Genomic DNA, 19654 nt, shown 5'->3' with positions numbered 1-19654 from the left:
GGTGCCTCACATTACACAATATCCATGGGCTAACTGGGGCTTGCACATTCCAGTGATATCACAGTAAAGCAAACTTACTTGTCTAAATTTGATTTAGACAATGTCAGTGCCAAGTTATGCTACATGGTTTTCATCAAGCCAAGATTGTTTTGCATCAATGCAAATTTGTAATACTACTGATCCATAAGTAAATTGTTACTGACTTTTCCATTCATGCAGATGACAGTTCCTGCCAGACAGACTTTGCAGTTTGTTCTGTATCCATTACAGCTAAGATATCATTGTCTGACTTCAGTCTACACCTATTCTAGTCTGTCAGGCAATTGAACTACATCTGTAAAGCAAATGAATGATGCCAGTCTCCCACACTGATTTAATTTTCCTAGCAGGTGGCTCTGCCTGCTGACTTTAGTGCCCTGTATCTGGTCCATATGGAAGGTGCTTAGCTTCTGTGAAACATGTTTCATATTGTCTAGAATTTGAATCATTTCCATTATCTTCATAATTATCTGTACTAAATATGTGTTTTATCTAAATGCAATTCACTTCTTTAACCTCCAACTCAACTTGAATTTTTCCACATTTCTCTCCGTACATTAAGAGGTTAAAGATCTTTTTAGCCATGGATGTGATGGCAATGCTGTCGGGAATAAAAGACAGTTTTCACATTCACTGAGCCAGTTCTATTGCTTGCAGACTAATTTAGAACATCTGATTTTCTTCAGGTTGTGTAAATTGTACTGTCTTACGCCCATCCATGATGCTTTCCAAAGATGTGTGATTTATAAGTTTAATTGTGTTGAAGAAAGATTTTTTCCAATAATCAGAACCTTCAAGTGATATTTTATTTTAGAACTCTTTGTGTCTTGAAGTTCTGATGGAACTTTAAATGATGGTTGGTGAAAGGAACGGCAGCTTCTCAGATCGGCTGGTTGAGTGGTGTCAGAACAACAACCTTGCACTCAATGTCAGCAAGACCAAGGAATTGATTGTGGACTTCAGGAAGGGGAAATCGGGAGAACACACACCAGTCCTCATTGAGGGGTCAGCAGTGGAAAGGGTGAGCAGCTTCGAGTTCCTGGGTGTCAACATCTCGGAGGATCTGTCCTGGGCCCAACACATAGATGCAATCATGAAGAAGGCACACCAGCGGCTCTACTTTGTTAGGAGTTTGAAGAGATTTGGTACATCACCAAAGACTCTTGCAAATTTCTATAGCTGTACGGTGAAGAGCATTCTGACTGGTTGCTTTACAGCCTGGTATGGAGGCTACAATGAACAGGATTGCAAGTGGCTGCAGAGGGTTGTAGACTCAGCCAGCTCCAACATGGGCACAACCCTCCCCAGCATCGAGGGCATCTTCAAGAGGTGGTGCCTCAAGAAGGCAGCATCCATCACTAAGGGCTCTCACCATCCGGGACATGCCGCCTTCTCATTACGATCATCGGGGAGGAGGTACAGGAGCCCAAAGATCCACAGTCAACAGTTTAGGAACAGCTTCTCCCTCTCCTCCATCAGATTTCTGAATGGTCCGTGAACCCATGAACACTGTTTCGTTATTCCTTTTCTTTTTGCACTATTTATTTATTTTGTAATTTATAGTAATTTTTATATCCTTACACTGTACTGCTGCTGCAAAACAACAAATTTCACGACATATATGTCAGTGATAATTAACCTTATTCTGATTCAGTGTAAAAGATTCCAAATGGAAAAGAGACACATGTTGACATGGTGTTCTCCTACTCCCATGACTGCTCATTCTTGTGTGGGGAAAAAAAATAACCACGGAAGAAAATTCCTGTGGGAAAAAAATTTCACACATTCTTGAAAAAGGTAACCAAAAAAGGTGACGTGCAATATTTCAGCACATCATCTTCAATGTCCAACTTTACTACATAGTTACTGATGAGGTTAGCCTTTGTTAATTTTGTGCTGAAGATGAAGTATTTTGAAGAAATTGAGATGATTGGGTTAATTTTATGATTCCTCCTGATTGCACACAATCTTAATTTCCAGGAAGGAAAGAAAGTTGCTTTTGTTCTCATCATGATTGTTTAGTAAAGATCACTGACATTAAGGTATCTAGCATCCTAATGCCATTACTGGTATTTGTTCATCAAAGAGACCAACATATTTGAACATCGGTTACAGTAGTACATTGATTAAGTTACTTGACTGGCAGCCAGAGATCAGAACCATTAATCCAGAGTCCTAAATTGGAATCTCAGTAGTATGGTAGCTGGGCAATTTAAATTCAAGTAATCAACTAAATCTCAAATTAAAACTAATCTCAGTTACGGTGAACACAAAACCATTGGGTTGTCATGTAAAACCCATGATCACTAATGCCCTTAATGTTCCTCCAGATGTTTGGCTCATAACCATCTGCTCAGTTCAGGGTAATTTGTTACAGGCAGTAAGTGCCAGCCCTTGTCATTTCGTGGATTTCTGATTTTAGAAAAATAATTGGAAGAAGTTTGCATTAGTTGGTTGCATGTAATTCTCTAACAAAAGACACTTGGACAGGTACAAGGATAGGAAAGGTTTAGAGGTATGTGGGCCAAATGCGGGCAAATGGGACTTGGATGGATATCTTGGTCAGCGTGGGCTAATTGGGCTAAGGGGCTTGTTTCCATGCTGTATGACTCTATAATAATTTTTTGAGAAGTTGGCAATGCCTCCATTCAGGTGGTAAGTGCTCAGCAAATTATTATCTTTTGGCTTGATGAGGTAAATAAAGGCAAACTATTTCCACTGGACAATAAGCTGGTAAGAAGAGGATAAACGTCAAAGGGTGAACATAAGGTATGAAATGCCTTATTAGAAATAGTGATGGAGGCTAAGCCTTAAAGAGGAGGGGACCAGTGAAATAAATATTAGAAGAGACAGAAGATGAAGGGGATGGGGAAGGTGGCATTGAATGAGGCCAAGTGACTACTCTCAAGGTGCAGGCATTTCACTGCTTTGACATATACCTCCATCGTCGCATCTGGTTGAATGTCATAAGAAACTAGTGGACTAACAAAAAGCCATCTTGTGACATTTTGAAAATCTGATCCTTCCTTTAAGGATAAGGACATGCTTGTGATGCACAGTCTTGTGTTACCTGAGAAAAATGCCACCAGTAGAACATTGAAAGAACATAGAACAATACAGAACAGGAACAAGCCCTTTGGCCCACCACGTCTGCATTGACCATGATGCCAATCTAAACTAATCCCATCTGCCTGCACGAAATCTATAATCTGTGTATTCCTTGCCTGCTCATGTGTCTGTCTAAATGCCACTTAAACATTGCAGTCACTTCTGCTTCTACCAGCTCCCCTGTCAGTGCATAGCATGCACCTACCATTTTCTGTGTTTAAGATAAAATTTGCACAGCAAATCTCCTTTAAACCTTCCCCCCCCCCCCCCCCCACCGTAAACCTATGACCTCTAGTTTTTGACATTTCCACCCGGGAAAAAGACTTTATCTACCCTATCCATACCTCTCATAATTTTATAGACTTCCTCTCTTTGCAGGTGTCCCCTCAGCCTCCGACACTCTGGAGAAAACAATCCAGGCTTGTACAACGTCTCCTTATAGCTAACACACTCCAGTCCTGCTAAACCTCTTCTGTACCATCTCCAAAGCCTCCATATCCTTCCTATAGTGTGGTAACCAGAATTGCAAACAATACTCTAAATGTGGCCTAACCAAAGTTTTATACGTCTGCAACATAACTTCTCAACTTTTAAATGCAGTGCCTTGACCAATGAAGGCAAGCATGCCATACACATTCTTTGCCATCCTATCCACTTATATTGCCACTTTCAGGAAGCTATGGACTTGCACCCCAAAGATTCTTCAGTACATCAATGTTCTAAGGGACCTGCCATTTGCTGTATACTTTCCTCTTGCATTTAACATCCCAAAATACATCACTTTGCACTTATCTGGATTAAACTCCATTTGCTGTTTCTCTGCCCAAATTTCCAATTGATCCATAACCTGTTGAATCCTTTGACGACCTTCCTCACTGTCCACAACTCTGCCAATTCTGTGTCATTCTCAAACTTACTAATCCGACCACCTACATTTTCATCCAAATCGTTAATACGTATTGCAGATAACAGAGGGCCCTGCACTGATCCTTGCAGAACGCCCTTGGTGACAGACCTCCAATCAACAAAACACCCCTCTACCACTACCCTCTATCTTCTATGACCAAGTCAATTTTGAATCCAATTTACCAACTCACCATGGATCCCATGTGACTTTGATCTTCTGGATCACCCTACCATGAGGGACCTTGTCAAATACTTTAGTAAGGTCCATGTAGACAACATCCATTGACCTACCCTCATCACTCATCTTTGTCATTTCCTCAATGTTATGATAAGTTTATATGTAAGTATATTCCCATTGCCCTTGAATGGCAGACCATTTGAGCTTTGTGTTTATTCTATCCATCCATTGTTACATACCATAAATACTATTGAAAAAGAACTAAACCTTCCTTTTGCCCAACCCAGAGTGGATAAAGTTTTTCTTTCTGGTATGTAATAACTGAGGCTATTTGACCTCTCATTTGTTGATGCATCCAACCTAATGACAAACGACAAGAAATCCCTAGAAACTGTAAAGACAATGGATTGGCTAAATGCAGGAGGGTGAAGCTGTAAGATACTCTTAAAATGGAGATTAACTAGCAAGACAGCAAGTAAAATATATCTGCCAATAACTAAGTCTGATTTAGTCAGTCTCTAAATTTGAGAATCTTATTGATGGTAAGATTGCAAGGTTTACTTATTCTATGCTATCAAAATATAAGTCTGTAGATTTATGTACATATTCCTCTGTTTTGCATAAGATGTTGAGGAGAAATTGTTGTAGCTACATTTTGAAAAAAATATTACGAACTTGGGTTTAACTGAAATAGGAACAGAATGCACACTGGAACATCTGGTCTGACCAGTTTAAGTCAGCAGGCTCATGGTAATGAGTTAATGGGACTGGCTACACATTAGAACATAGAGTAGGTTTTGGGTTATCTGAGGTTTATGGAGGGTAATATTTTAATAGCTGTTGTCATTTCTGTTTTGGCCACTAGCAAGGAGAAATTTCAGTACTTGCTAAATACATTATATGTCAAAGTATCTAAGTCATGGACAAGAAATATTTTACACTGGAAGAAACTCTTGGATCAGTGAGAGTCTTAATTTACTTAATCTTCCAGTGCCTGTTCTGTCCTTGACTCAATTCATAGATCATAGACCTGGGATGTATAAACCTAATGTTTGTGAAGTAGTGAGTTAATGGGATATATGTAACAGACCAGAATCATGTAGAGTACTTGTTACTGTTGTCTGCTTCGCCTGCCTTTAAGACATATACAGTCCTCTGTACAAACAGAAACTTTGAGAAATACTCAGCAGGTCAGGCGGCATCTGTGCATAGAGAAGCAGGATTAACGTTTCAAGTCGATGGCCTTTCACTAGAACTGGGAAATGTTCGAAGTCAAACATGTTGCAGGGAAGGGGTCATCGACCTGAAATGCAGGCTGTATTTCTGTCTGACCTGCAGAGTACTTCAATTTTTACTACCGGCGTCCAACATTTGCATTTTTTTTTGTTTTTCATATTCCTATATAATGCTTCTTTTAATATTCGGTCTATACTCAATCATTGTGTCATTAACAGCTTGTAACTGTGAGGAGTTAAACAGCCCAGGACCCTTCAGAAGCGTGGTATCAAATAAAATTTGATGAGACACTAAGGCACTTAAGGAGGTTTTACGGCAGAGAGGATAAGGGAGTGGATTCCAGAATAGGACTTGAGCAGGTGAAGGCTTGTACGGTGTGGGAAATCAGGGATACACGAGAGCCCACGATCGGAGGCACACAGAAACCTTGGCCAGTAGTTGGACCAAGAGAAGTTGGTATGGGGTCGAAGAAGGGCTTGAACACAAGGAAGTAAAACCACAGCGGTGAACAGGACCTGGTGTGAGTTGGGATACGTGCCACTGAGTTTTTGTTAGCTGAAATTTACGATGTGTGACGGGAGACCCAGTCGAGGGCACTGAGGTAATCATTTTATTGTTAGTGTAATTGTCGAACCATTTTGGTATTGGTATTGGTTTATTATGGTCACTTGTACCGAGGTACGGTGAAAAGCTTGCCTTACAAACCGATCGTGCAGGTCAATTCATTACACAGTGCAATTACATTGAGTTGGTACAAAGTGCATTGATGTAGTACAGGTAAAAACAGTAACAGTACAGAGTAAACTGTCACAGCTACAGAGAAGGTGCAGTGCAATAAGGTGCAAGGTCACAACAAGGTAGATCGTGAAGTCAGAGTCCATCTCATTGTATTCCTAATTTGATAGAATTCTGGGTGCAATGATAGATATTTTTGATAGTCATCCCCGCTGTTAATTAGCAATGCATCGAGTTTTACATTACTGTCTGCTGCTGGTAGCTATGGCTTGAGTTTGCTGAAGGTCTATCAACTCCTTTTCTGTCTTTTAGATCACAAAATACATGACAGTTAATTTTCCCATTGGAATATCCCGTACCTCTGTTTTACTTTCTCTGTCATGAATGCTGTCATTTCAATCATCATCAATCCTAACAACCCCAAGTACATTTCTATTATGTCCTACCTCAATTCTGAACCAGGCTTCTGCGTTATAACTTCAAAACTAATAACAGAAAAGATGTATAATACTTGACACCGTTGCATCTTTTAAAAAGCCTTATTACTCCTCAGTTTTCAGTTGAAATTATTTGATCTTGTCCATTTTTCTTTGGTTTTTGAATGCCATCACAAATTGTATGTCTAATTTCATCTGTGTCAGACGCGTCAAATTCTGCTTCCTACATGAGCTATCTGCTCTCTATGTTCTCCTGCACTGGCGTGTTTTCTTAACTTTGCACAGTAGATTTTAGTCTTCTGAAGAGAAGAAAGGTGGCCTGCTGACTCAGGGTATTTTGGATACCCAGTGAATCAGTTATGCACACAGTCGATTTGAATCATTACTGCTTGTGATTCGACCAACTATTGCTTCCCATTGTTGGGATGATAATTTACTTGGAAGGACATCCTGAGAGATGGTTATTCAACCTGGTTGGTTCATGCAATCATGTGCATCCACTCATAGTTAGTCAGATGCAACTGTATAAGATATGAAATGGCCAGTTTTAGATTGTTGGATAGCTCTGCCTTCATATGTGCCAACATGAATATCTGCTACCGGATCCTTTTCATTCCTTATAATGGTGCTCTTAGTATCCCCATTGGTTTCCCAACAGAAACAAAGGAGTGCCAAATTGATTTCTGTCTAATAAACCTTTTTTTTGTTTCACCTCCCATAATCATTGTCATTGAATTGTACAGCATGGAAACAGGCCACTGGGCCCAACTCATCCACATCGAGCAGTGGGCACCCTTATTAATTGCCCTGAACTTGGTCCATAGCCCTTTATGCCTAAGTGATTCAAGTGCTTATCTAGAGCAGCACACAAGAATTTCTGGGGGCGCTCAGCAGGTTAGGCAGCATCTGAGGAGGGAAATGAATAGTTGACGTTACAGGCCGAGATCCTTCATACACTGGGTCCTACTGTTCCTCTTCTTCCACCACCACTCCCCACCCACCCCTGGTCTCTCACACCTCCCCATACTCCTCGTCCCCACTTCACTCCTCTGAGCCCCCCCCCCTTCCTCGAACCCTGACCCCTCCAACCTTCCAAAAATAAAGCAGTCCCGATGAAGAGTCTCGACCCGACATGTTGACTGTTCATTTCCCTCCACAGATGCTGCCTGACCGGCTGGGTTCCTCCAGCAGTTTTTTAGTGTGTTGCTCCAGATTTCCAGCATCTGCTGTCTTTCTTGTGTCTCCAAGTGCTTACCTGGGCATTTCTTAAATGCTGTCAGTGACCCTGCTTCCACTACTCTCTCAAGCAGTACATTCTCTGGGAGAAGAAGGTCTCCCTCATATCCCCTTATCCTAAACCTACATCCTTTTGTTTTGTCGACCTCTGATGTGGGGGAAAGTTTCCTGCCGTCTGCCCTGTTCTATAACCACTCATAATTTTATATACCTCAGTCATATCCTTTCTCAACCTCCTCCACTCCAGGGAGAACAGACCCAGCTTCTCCAATCTCTTATAACTGAACTGCTCCATCCTGGTGAATCTCCTCTGCAGTGTCTCCAGCTGGATTAAACTTCATCTGCCATTTTTCAGCCCATTTCATTGATTATCTGTACAGCCTAAGACTACCTTCCACACTATCAATAACTCCGCCAATCTTCGTGTCACCTGCAAACTTACTGATCTTACCTCTCACTTCCGCAACCAACTCATTCACGTATGTTAGAAACAGCAAAAGTCCCAGCACTGATCCATGTGGAACGCAACGTCATAGGCATTCAGTTGAAAAGACAGCCTCTGCCATCACCCTATGTCTCCTTTTGACAACCCAATTTTGGATCCAGTTTGTCAACTTGCCCTGGATTCCATGGGCCCTAACCTTTTGAATCAGTCATCCATGTCGAAGGTGTTACGAAAGTCCACGTAAATCGCATCTGCTGCCTTTCCCTCATTGATCCACTTTGTTACCTCTGCAAAGAATTCAATCAAATTGGTCAGACATAATTATCCCTTGACAAAGTCATGTTGGTAGTCTCTGATTAGTCCCTGCCTTTCCAAGTGGGTTACCGTGAGCTTGTAACACAAACTATAGTCTTGACTGTGAGAACTCTGAGTACATTGAGATCATAAATGCAAGAAGCAGAGCGGTTTTCATTGTGACTTTAAATAAAAATTAGATGGTCAGTCAGCCTTCATTCCACTTGATAAAATGACAAACTTAACATATTCTTTCATTGACAAGCTATAAATGCAAACAATCTGCAGTAATATCAACTGAATTACAAAGAATCAAGGTTGCTAGTCTGCTGACAACTTTGGAGCCTAGGTTATGAATAAAAGTGAAAGCAGGATAAAAATGTAATGTGGATTTCTATTTAGACTAGATTTGTTTCTTTTCTATAATCCAGTTGCTTGCTCTACATGTATATATTTGTAAACCCATAGCAATATTATTAATGCACCAGTTTAAGAAATGACTATGAGGGAGGTCAAGCTTTTATCTTGGGTTTGAGTAAAGTACATTGCGTTACCCAGTTCAAGAGTGTGCTGATTCTCTTTCTTCCTACTTTATCATTATCCCAATACACAGCTGGCAACACTAAAGAACCGACTTAAGAAAGTTTCAACAACCACTGGGGACGGAGTTGCTCGTGCATTTTTGAAGACTCAAGCGGCTCTCTTTGGTAGCTACAGAAATGCTCTGAAGATTGAACCTGTAAGTTGAACAAATTTATTGCACTCTTAAAGCTTTAGAAAAAAATTCATGTTTTAAAGGTATGAGCCAGTTACTCCCAGGTAGCCCATCTTTTATGACATTGACGCAGCTAGCATTCCGTAACTATTCCTTATTGGTCTTGAGGAATGGTAGTGTGTTGCTGTCTTGAACTACTACGGGTTTTCTGCTGCAGGTGCTCACACACAGTTGTTGGGATGGGAATTCCAGGATTTTGATGCATCAACATTACTACTAATTCAGAATCGTGTGTGACTTGGATGGAAAAGTGCAGGTGGTAGTCTTCTAATTCACTTGCTGACCTTGTCCTTTTTGATGGTCAAGGTCACAGGATTGGAAGGTTATTTATATCAATAGAAGGTTGGCCAATCCTCTTGTTTTATGTTTAGTAATTCACACAAATGCATTTACGAGTGCTTATGTGTAAAATTTGCTTATAGTAAGAATTATTGAAGCGACATTTTATCAGCAGTTTTGCATGGAAAACCACTGTTGTTACCTTGCAATATGAAGTTGTGTTTGAATTGTCTGGCCCATTCAATATAATTTCTCTGCTAATATCCTTCACCATTACCTTATTTTGCTGCATGAAAGGATTGTGGAAAAATGTCATTTTTAATGTGCTTATCAGAAGAACTTTTTGCTGTCAGCCATAGGAATGAATGTCATAAAAATTAGCATTGCTGTAAAATGGATTGATTTGTGGTATCTTGCCTGCAGAACAATGTTTGGATTTGTATTCAGGATTCCTTCTTGTGATTCTGCATAGAGAAACTAAATACTGAAAGGATGCTATTAGAATTCTCATGATTAATGTATCTCACTTTTAAAAGAATGTGTTGGGATTTTTTCTGCCTTATTACCCCTCCCCCCCCCAATGGTTCACTTTATTAAAGCACTGAAAAGCAGACACGGGGAGCATGGTTCATTTCTTGTTTCTCTGATTTCTGGTCTATGCTGAGTTATTTCACCTCTAGGGCAGTATTGGCCTGCCAATGGTTTAACAAGGGAAAAAAATCTGCTATGGACTCCTGATTGCTTCGCAGCATGCCAGCTAAAGGTCCATATGTTTGAACAGAATAAGGTTTAACTGTGATCCTGCTCCTTCCTGTATCCCTTCTGTCTAGTAAACTTATTGGTCGTTAGTCACCATCTTAGCTCACATGTAGGCAGTGCACCAGAGAGCAGTAGGTAGTGAGACCATCTTCAAAAATAGATGGAGATGAACCTAATGGAAACTATTATTAACTGCCTTACGTACAACTAGTAGAGACATTAACAAATCATGAATAAAGTTGCATATTTATTGGAAATATTCCAAGATAAACTGTTGTTGCCCAATTTTATTCCTGCTTCCGGTTATGTTGAATTGGCTGTTTCCAGCAAAAAAATTTGCGGGAGCATTGCCATTGAATTGTGGGAGGAAGGGTGAACATGAGGCCAGGGATCATGCTTTTAGTTAATTTTATAAATTTGGTAAATTGGTTTATTATTGTCACATGTACTGAGGTACAGTGAAGAACTTTGTTCTGCATGCCATCCATACAGATCATTTCATTCCAACAGTGCATTGAGGTAGTACAAGGGAAAAGCAATAAAAGAATGCAGAATAAAGTTTACAGTTACAGAGAAAGTGCAGTGCAGGCAGACAATAAGGTGCAAAGCCAGAACGAGGTAGATTGTGAGGTCAAGAGTCCATCTTATCTAAGTAGGGAACCGTTCAATAGTCTTATAACAGCAGGATAGAAGCTGTCCTTGAGTTTGGTGGTAGGTGCTGTCAAGCTTTTGTATCTTCTGCCCTATGGGAGGGGACAGAAGAGAGAAACTAAGTATAGGTGGAAACACAAAAGCTGGTATTTGCTGCCATTAATCTAGGAAAACAACCCCCAGAAATAAAAATGGTCATGTGTCAGGGAGTGGTGTAAAATGTAGGAGAGAAAGCTAAAAAGATGGATTTTAAGGGGACCTCTGAGAGGAAACGTGAGGGAGCTTCTGAGAGTGAGGCTAAGAGTCTTGGTATCAGTTGTGGAGAGTACCAGAGGCAGGGAACTGAAGGATACAAAAGGAGATTCAACTCTGGTGGTAGGATTGTTTTGAACAAAGTGGAGTTTACTGAAGTGCGAGACAGTCAAGGAAGATGAGGTATCAAGTCTGGAGATGATAAAGTCTGGCTGAAAGGGTTTGGTGGCAGTGAGGATCCAGAGGTAGGAGCAGGCACAGTAGGAACAAAGCTTCTGGGTGTGGCAGAATGTAAGGTGTAAAATTCAGTTCTGGACGCAATAAGATACCAAGGTTCTTCATGGCTTGTTGCAAACCAAGTTATTGGCTAGCTCGGCACAGACTCATTGGGAAGGAAACAGAACTTCTGGTACTGGGGGAAAAAGCAAATAGCAATGTTTCACTGGGAAAAATGTTCACTTATTCACAACTTAATGACAGTTAAACAATCTGACAGCACAGAGGCCATGTGGAGTCAGGGAGAAGGTCTCCTTTTTGCCACCATAAGGGGGATACTGAATGAAAGAAAATTTGTCTTAACACTTGGGAGTTTTCCTAAATGAACATAGCATTCAACGATGTTCAGACTTACCCACTAAAGAATACAATGATAATGGTAATTCAGAAAGATCTTCATGGCACTGCATGAAGATCCTTCTGATTGTTGTCATCAGAAGAAGAAATGAAGAAAAGAACAGGGAGGAAAATCGTTCTGTTGCTCCATGCATAGAACTTATTTGGTTGTGTATTACAGTGTAGTGATGCCAAAAACCAAGATAATAGTTGGTATTTTACTGACTAAAATAACGATGGCTTAACACTATCATCATCGTGTGTAAAACATTCAAGGATGGATGGTATAATTTTTCAACAATACTCTCACCTTTGATATAATGCTTGTGGAAGTTGGATTAAAATTTTAATTTTTTTGATGGAAATTTATCTAAACTATGCTAAAATGTGTACATTCCAATAATCTTCAAATGCACAGTAAATAGGTCATAAATCCTTTTTGCTAACATTCTATTGCTTATCTCTCCCTACTAATAACATTTATGGAATATTTGGTAAATTTAGCGAAAGATTGTAGCATCAGCCAAGATCATAGCTTATTAAAACATACCCTCAAGCATCCAAGCCTTTTCTTAATTCCTCCCTTTCCCCTCATGTTGCAGATATTGGGAATTAATGATACTGTTTTCTTCTGAGCAATCTTCCCTTCCACTGACAATTGCTTGTAACTACAGTAATAACTAAGCCTGTTAGCAAATTGCAGTAAAGTTCTATAAATTATTTTCCTCTGCAGATATTCCACAGATTCATGGGATTGCCCCAGCTAACTTCAGAGGTTTTGACCTTTTCACTTTAGTTTTTGTTCTCATGTTGTCAAAGTGTTCAGTGGATTTGTGTCAGATTACAATGTTGTAGATATGTCATCATTAAGTAGATCCTTACATTAGTTTAAGAACTGAAGATTTGTCTTCTTCACCACATTTGATTTTAGATTTGCCTCTACAGCTTGGGAAACCTCACAGATTGGGATGTTATATAATATTGGATCACAGTTAATTATTGTTTAAAAGTTTAAGTTCTCTACTTTTAGTGACATTTTTTTGCAACTGGGCAAAATTGTGCCAAATGAAATTCAACACAGACAAGTGCAAAGTCTTGGCCATTGGAGAAAAAACTGGGATCATACATAATGAATGGTATTGGCACAGTGAGATTTGGGGAGGGATGTGCCCTCAGCATGTCTAGTCTTTGCAGAGCAGTAATTAATAGAGCACCTGGCATAGAATGCCAGCTCAGTAGGATACAAGTTTCAAGTCATCATGCTAAAACTGATCTAGTTCTTTGATCAGCTTGTGCCATGAGTTCTCTGAAGTACTTAGGCAGTGACCAAGGGCAAGAAGTGGTGTGGTTCATGCAAATCACAAAGCTGACATCTATTGTCAGTGGACTAAGCTACAAGGAAAGTTTTTCTAGAAAATCTTGTATCCCACACTCAATGGAGGGGAAGGATGTGTGATATTAGAGGGGTGAGATGACTTATAAACAGGTTAATGGTGAACAAAGTTGCAAGTGATTATTGGTTTAGAGGATGTACACTGGGAAATGTCAACACTGAGGTCAGCAATTAAACCTGGATGTGTCATCCAGATATGGTACTGGATATAGAACATTTGGAATAATTCAAAGGGCAGTTAAATCTTGATGGGGGAATTGTAGGTGTCTGTAAAAGAAAGAACCCAACAGGTTAAGTTGGCGCTCTTTACTTGTACAGAAAGAGGCCCTTCAACCTATTGAATTTGCATCAGGAGTCTGATTCCTTGTTGTCTTCCTGAGCTATTCTGTGTTAGTACCAATCTGTGTGGATTCCACCCGAAGGATATTAACTTTTTGTAAAAAAAAAACTCCAGTCAATCCCAGTTTTGCCCAATAGTGTTTCCTTCCAGAAGTATTTATCCAACTCCCTTGTGAAAGCTGCTGTTGAATCTGAATCCATCAGTCTCGAAGAATTTGAAATTTTGACCACTAGTTGGGTAAAAACATCCTTGGGCTGCTAGTTCTTCCTCACAAGCACTAAACAATGAAATACACATTCACTGGCTTTCTGCTGCCCACATTTTGCACTTTCAAGAACAATAATTGGAAAGAGCAGAGTAGATTTTGATTTTGGGACACCAGCGATGCTTTGCTTCCCACTTGACTTTAATTTATGTTGTCTTCTGTGGAAATAAAAATTATCTTGGCCTCCACAGATCGCCTTTTTTTGCGATGTTTTCATATACTGAACCAGCTTTTCTTGTTGCCTGATGGAGCCAGTGCCATTTTAGTGCTCATTTTGTGTGTCTTCTACTCAATGGGCTATGATTCACTTAAAAGTTTGACAGAAAATTAGTATATTTGTGGAGGGCCATACACAGACATTCAGCACTTGTGGCTCCAGCGTTCACCATAGCATTAATAGGAAAATAAGTCCCACATATACATATAATAAAGTTAAGATGAATATTCTGCAACAATCGAAGATCTAACATGTGAAACTAGAGATTTGAGGCTAGGAAATAATAATGAAATGATAATTGATAAGGAACACAAACTGATTTTGTACATTCAACAAACACTGATGCAGGGTTTCGACCTAAAAAGTCGACAATTCCTTTCCTCCCGCAGATGCTGCTCGACCCGCTGAGTTCCTCCAGCAGATTGTTTGCACATTCAAGGGTGACTTTGTGTACTTCCTTACCTCTCTTCTGTAGCCATCTTCACCAGTAAATAGATCAATAGAGGTTACATTAAAAAAAAATGCCCTTCAGCCCTTATAGATTGTACCAGCTCCTGGTTGGACGATTCAAAAGGAATCCCATTGCTCTGAACTCTCTCTGAAGGTCTTCAGATATTTATCCATTTATCCCTGGAAAAGTGCAGTACTGTCTCCCTTAATCAGTCCCTGTGGCAAAGTTCCCCCAGTTCCAATTATGTTAAGCATAAAGCATATTTCTGTTAATTTTTCTGCTTTCTCTTAGTGCAGTGATCCTTCTGACCAAGTAATAATATAAACCAATAAACACACCACACTAACGGTATTAGTGGGTTTTGCTTGGCTTATTGTCTGTCTGCCATTGTAATTTTCTTTACCTGTAGTTGCACTTTCTGGGAATGAAAATAGTTTCTAATTTCTCTCCTGCATGACCTCAGCTTTGAGGGACACCGCATTTACATTCCGTTCTTTGTAAAGAAAAAAAATCTTAACTGTGTGTTTGCTTGGAAGCTCACAGTCTGCAGCTTGGAAATGGTATCTTTCAGACTAAACCAAAGCAATGTCCATGTTTAGACAGAAGTGTACAATCCTGTGATACACTTGAAGAGTAGTGCCCAGGCCATTATTCTTCTTTCAGTCAACACCACGTGGCACTTATAACTTAATCATTCATCGCATTTGTTGTGGTTGGATCTTGCTGTAGCTCTCTTTACCTGCATATTATCATTTTCTCTACATCAGAAGTTATTCAGGGACCACCAAAGGCAATATTAAAATGTATGTAAATGAAAATTCCTTGTTTGATATTTCTTCTGATTGAATGATTCATAGTCATTTTCCTTAAACAATCTCGCATTCTACCTACTCTACTGTCCACATAACCCACTGCCAGAATAAAGTTTATGTGGAACTTTAAAGTCAAATTGCTTCAAGAGAACTTGGTTTAACAAGCTTGAAATCCTACATAAATTTAATCAAACTGTTGATGATGGACCATGAAATATATGTACATTATGGCTACATCTTTTGACAGGAATTCCTTATCTTTATTGTTTATATAGATACATTTAATTTTCCAATGAAAGATATCATTGACTTAAATATTGTCATATTTTAGGAAGTTTTTGCCTTCTCATAATCATTGCTGCAGCTTATACAGAAGAGGGGGAGATATTCCCAATTGTGGGGAGGGAATAAGCTAAGTTAAGAGCAAAAATCATGCAGCAGGAACATTTATACACAAGTCTGTGAAAATGAACAAGCAAATATTATCCTTTCCAGTTGTGGTGGAGTCATCCAGCACAGAAACAGGCTCTCCTGCCCACTCCATCCATGCCAACCATCAAGTACCCACCTATATTTATCCCATTTACCAGGACTTGGTCTTCAGTGTTATAGTTTGAATTCAGAGGAAACTGGAAACAAAGCAGAATAAAGCTAAACTAAGCAATTATTTGGAAACAGTCAGCAGGTCAGGCAGCAAAGAAAACCAAGCTCTACATTTTAGGTTCAAGACCTTTCATCAGGACTGTCTTCTGACGAAGGATCTCAGACCTGAAACGTTAACTCTCTTTCTCTTTTCACTGATGCTGTCTGACCTGCTGATGGTTTCCAATATTTTCTGTTTTTATTCAGATTTCCAGCATTGGCAATTCTCTTTTTGATTTTCATGAGCAGTTATTTGTTTAGTCGGGGTAGAGTTGGTGTATTGTGATGTGAGGATAAGGCAGAGTCATTTACAGGAGAACAATGTATAATGCATTGACGTGGTTGGTAGAAAATAAGAGACTGTGAGTGCAATGACTTCCTTTGATGGTTCCTCTTTTGGTTAGCCCAAGAGTATAACAAAATAATTATTAACTATAGCTTTTGGTCTGTAAAATAAATTATTGCCTTCAATTGCAGAAGTGACTGCTTGTGTGAAATAATGCCCTTGTGCTTCTGCCTTCTGTTATAAATCATTCCTGTCTCTTCTCTAACCTTTGTTGGTCTAAACAGATGATATGGTCATTTTTTTTAGGCAGTTCTGTAATTTTAATTGGTTAACTGAAATGATTTTTACTTAAAATTAAAGTGCTTCATGCAAGGAACAGTGATTTCATGTTTGGTGCATAGAGGTTTGCCTCACACCATCTCCAGTTTCAGTGGGCAGGCACGGTAGTGTAGCGGTTAGTGTAACGCTATTACAGCGCCAGCGACCCAGGTTCAATTCCGCCCACTGTCTGTAAGGAGTTTGTACCTTCTCCCCGTTTCTGCTTGGGTTTCCTTTGGGTGCTCTGGTTTCCTCCCACATTCCAAAGACATACGGGTTAGGAAGTTGTGGGCATGTTATGTTGGCACCGGAAGCGTGGCGACACTTGTGGGCTGCCCCCAGAACACTCTACGCAAAAGATGCATTTCACTGTGTGTTTCGATGTACATGTGACTAATAAAGATATCTTATCTTATCTCTTGCTGTACTCTCAGTGGTACATGCTTTAGTGAGTTCCCAACAATGGGAATTAGTATCACTGGGCAACTTGCTGTGGGCCATTCACTGCTACTTCCTGATAACCAGCTTGAAAGCAGGATAGACTTGGATATACTTCCCCAAAGCCAAGAATGATTTGTTGGCCATAGACACAAGTATTGTGAAAGACAATGCAATTCTTCAAAATATGCAAGGTTAAGTGGGAGGGAGGATAAATGTGGTTAATTAACATTTTACTTTGTTAGAACACACATTTTGAGACTGCATTACACTTTCTGGTGTGATATCCAGCCGTACTCCATTAGGAAAAGGCTATTAATCATTCAGAGCAGGAGCATGAACGTTGGGGAATTTACAGTATTTTGTACACCCCAATTACAAATGTAGTTCTCTACGTTTAAATATAAATATAAGTAGAGTGATTCAATTTGTATCTATCTGATCTGAATTCAGCCCATTTATCATGTGCAATTGGGACTTCAGTGATATTAGTACTGATAGAACTTGGTTCATTGCTAAGGTTTTGTGTAGGGTTTGATCTTCCTATTATTTTATACCACCCATTTAATTCTAATTGCCATATGCAAAATGCTGGCAACAACAGTTGTAAGGTGTGTATGGTGTGTTTTGCTAAAATATTTGAACTGTCACATGTAGCATAAAATAGTTCTGGGTCATAAATGTATGGTAGAACAGATGACAAAGAGCAACTTGAAACACACTTCTGTGTAACTCCACAGTTACATAAGGCTAGAAGTATATTTGGAATAACTTAAATTCCAATTAAATTACAGGATTCGTATAACCCTTAAAACAAAACACTCAACCTTTGGCTACCTGAAGGCTTTCCAAACCATTCTACTTATCACTAATTGTACCTAAGTTTCACAGCACATCACTCTCTTTGTAGGTGAAACCTGAATGCAAATATAGCTTCTTATACAATTGCAGGTGGCTGGAGTTGGATACTGGTATTCATTGCTGATCTTGAGCACCAACTTTTAACCTTAAAGTCCTCCCCCTGCCAATCTCCCTCCCTCTCCCCCCCCCCCCCGAATTTAAAAAATTAACATTTTGAAAAATAACTTTGTGTCTAGAACCTCAGTGAATCCCCCAAAGTAACTTGTTAAACAAATCTTACAAGTATCTGATTTGGAATAAACCAAGGAATGCAGCACAAGAAGTCAAGAAGCAATTGCCAGCAAACATACCTTCCCCAAATGGAATTAAAACTTATTGTAAGCTTTTCTCTAAGAGTGGAATTATGATGTATTATAAAATTCTGGGAGCTAGTTGACTGCCTGGCTGTTTTCCTCAGGCACTTACCTTATCGTGCAATCATTTGTCAGCTATTTTGACAAACCAGGTGAATAACTATCTGTCTTAAGACTGTGTTTCCTTGATTCCTATTTGTTACACTGTTAAGCACCCAAAGAAGATGCATCTATAATGGAGCCAATCTCAATGAACACCAGTGTCAGGCAAGGCTAGGTCATTGCTGCAGTTCTCTCGTCAATCTTTCTCACCGCATATAATCTCCAGCAAACTTCCCATGGGAATGGAGCTTATCTTCACAACTAATGGGAAACTCTTCACCCTATGGTAACTCTGCTTTACTATCAAGGTCATCCCAATCTCAGTAGTCGAGCTGCAGTATGGAGATGGGCTTGCATTTGTCTGTGCTTGGAGACAGAGCTTCAAGCCATCATTGACTCATTCACTGACATGTACAAGAGGATGTGTGTTGCTCTCAACATCTGGAAAAGATGGACCATTTCCCAGATCTCAGGAGCCACCTGTCAGTGAAGATGGACATTGATGATGAAATTCACCATTGCTTTCAATATGTCAGCACAGCCTTTGATAATTTGAAGGTCAAGACTTCAGACCAGGCACAAAACTCGTGATCTACCAGGCAGCAGTAATCCTTGCATTCCTGTGTGCTTCTGAGACTTGGGCTACCTACAGCAGTGCCCCCAAAGAAATGCCACCAACGTTGTCTCCAAAAAACCCTCCAAAGTCACTGAGAGGATGAGTGACCAACATAATGTCCTCTTCCAGGTCAATGTCCCCAGCATTGAGGACCCTGTCGCATTCATTTGACTCCTTTGGGCAGGCTACGTTGCTCTCAAAACAGACACTCTATTTTGAGCTCTGTCGTAGGAAGAGATTACCAGGCCTACAGAGAAACAGATTCAAGGATGCTCTCAAAGCCTCTTTGATAAAATGCAGACTCCTGGGAATACCTGGCCCATCTCCGCTCAGAGTGGAAAAGGAGCATTCAGGCTGGAATAGGGAAGCTTGAATCCATGCATCAGAAGCAGACTGAAACCCTGTGTGATCAGCAAATGGAGTACAGCAGCACAGAAGCTACCTGCCCTGTGTGTCACCACCTGCCCATCTCTGGAAGAAGTTGTGGTTGCCATATTAGAAATATCAGTTACTAAGAACCAAAGTGGAAACAAATTATCCTCAGCAAGCACTTGAAGGAACTTTTGTTCTTTTGACCAAATTCAATAGAGCAAAAGTGTAGTGAAGTAATTTGGAGAG

General features: G+C 39.9%; 1 protein-coding gene across 5 annotated transcripts in view; it reads left to right on the top strand.

Annotated features, from left to right (window-relative positions):
• LOC127582046 (DENN domain-containing protein 1A-like) overlaps positions 1–19654 on the top strand; it is a 437758-nt gene that overhangs the window by 287974 nt on the left and 130130 nt on the right. For all 5 annotated transcript variants that reach the window (XM_052037000.1, XM_052037002.1, XM_052036999.1 and 2 more), the window contains one exon: positions 9228–9353. In XM_052037000.1, the coding sequence (XP_051892960.1) occupies positions 9228–9353 (126 nt within the window). The remainder of the gene's footprint in view (positions 1–9227; positions 9354–19654) is intronic.

This window comes from Pristis pectinata, chromosome 23 (assembly GCF_009764475.1).
Source record: "Pristis pectinata isolate sPriPec2 chromosome 23, sPriPec2.1.pri, whole genome shotgun sequence".
Taxonomy (NCBI): Eukaryota; Metazoa; Chordata; class Chondrichthyes; order Rhinopristiformes; family Pristidae; genus Pristis; species Pristis pectinata.
Note: the sequence above shows the minus strand (reverse complement) of the source record. Positions and strands in the feature narration are given on the sequence as shown.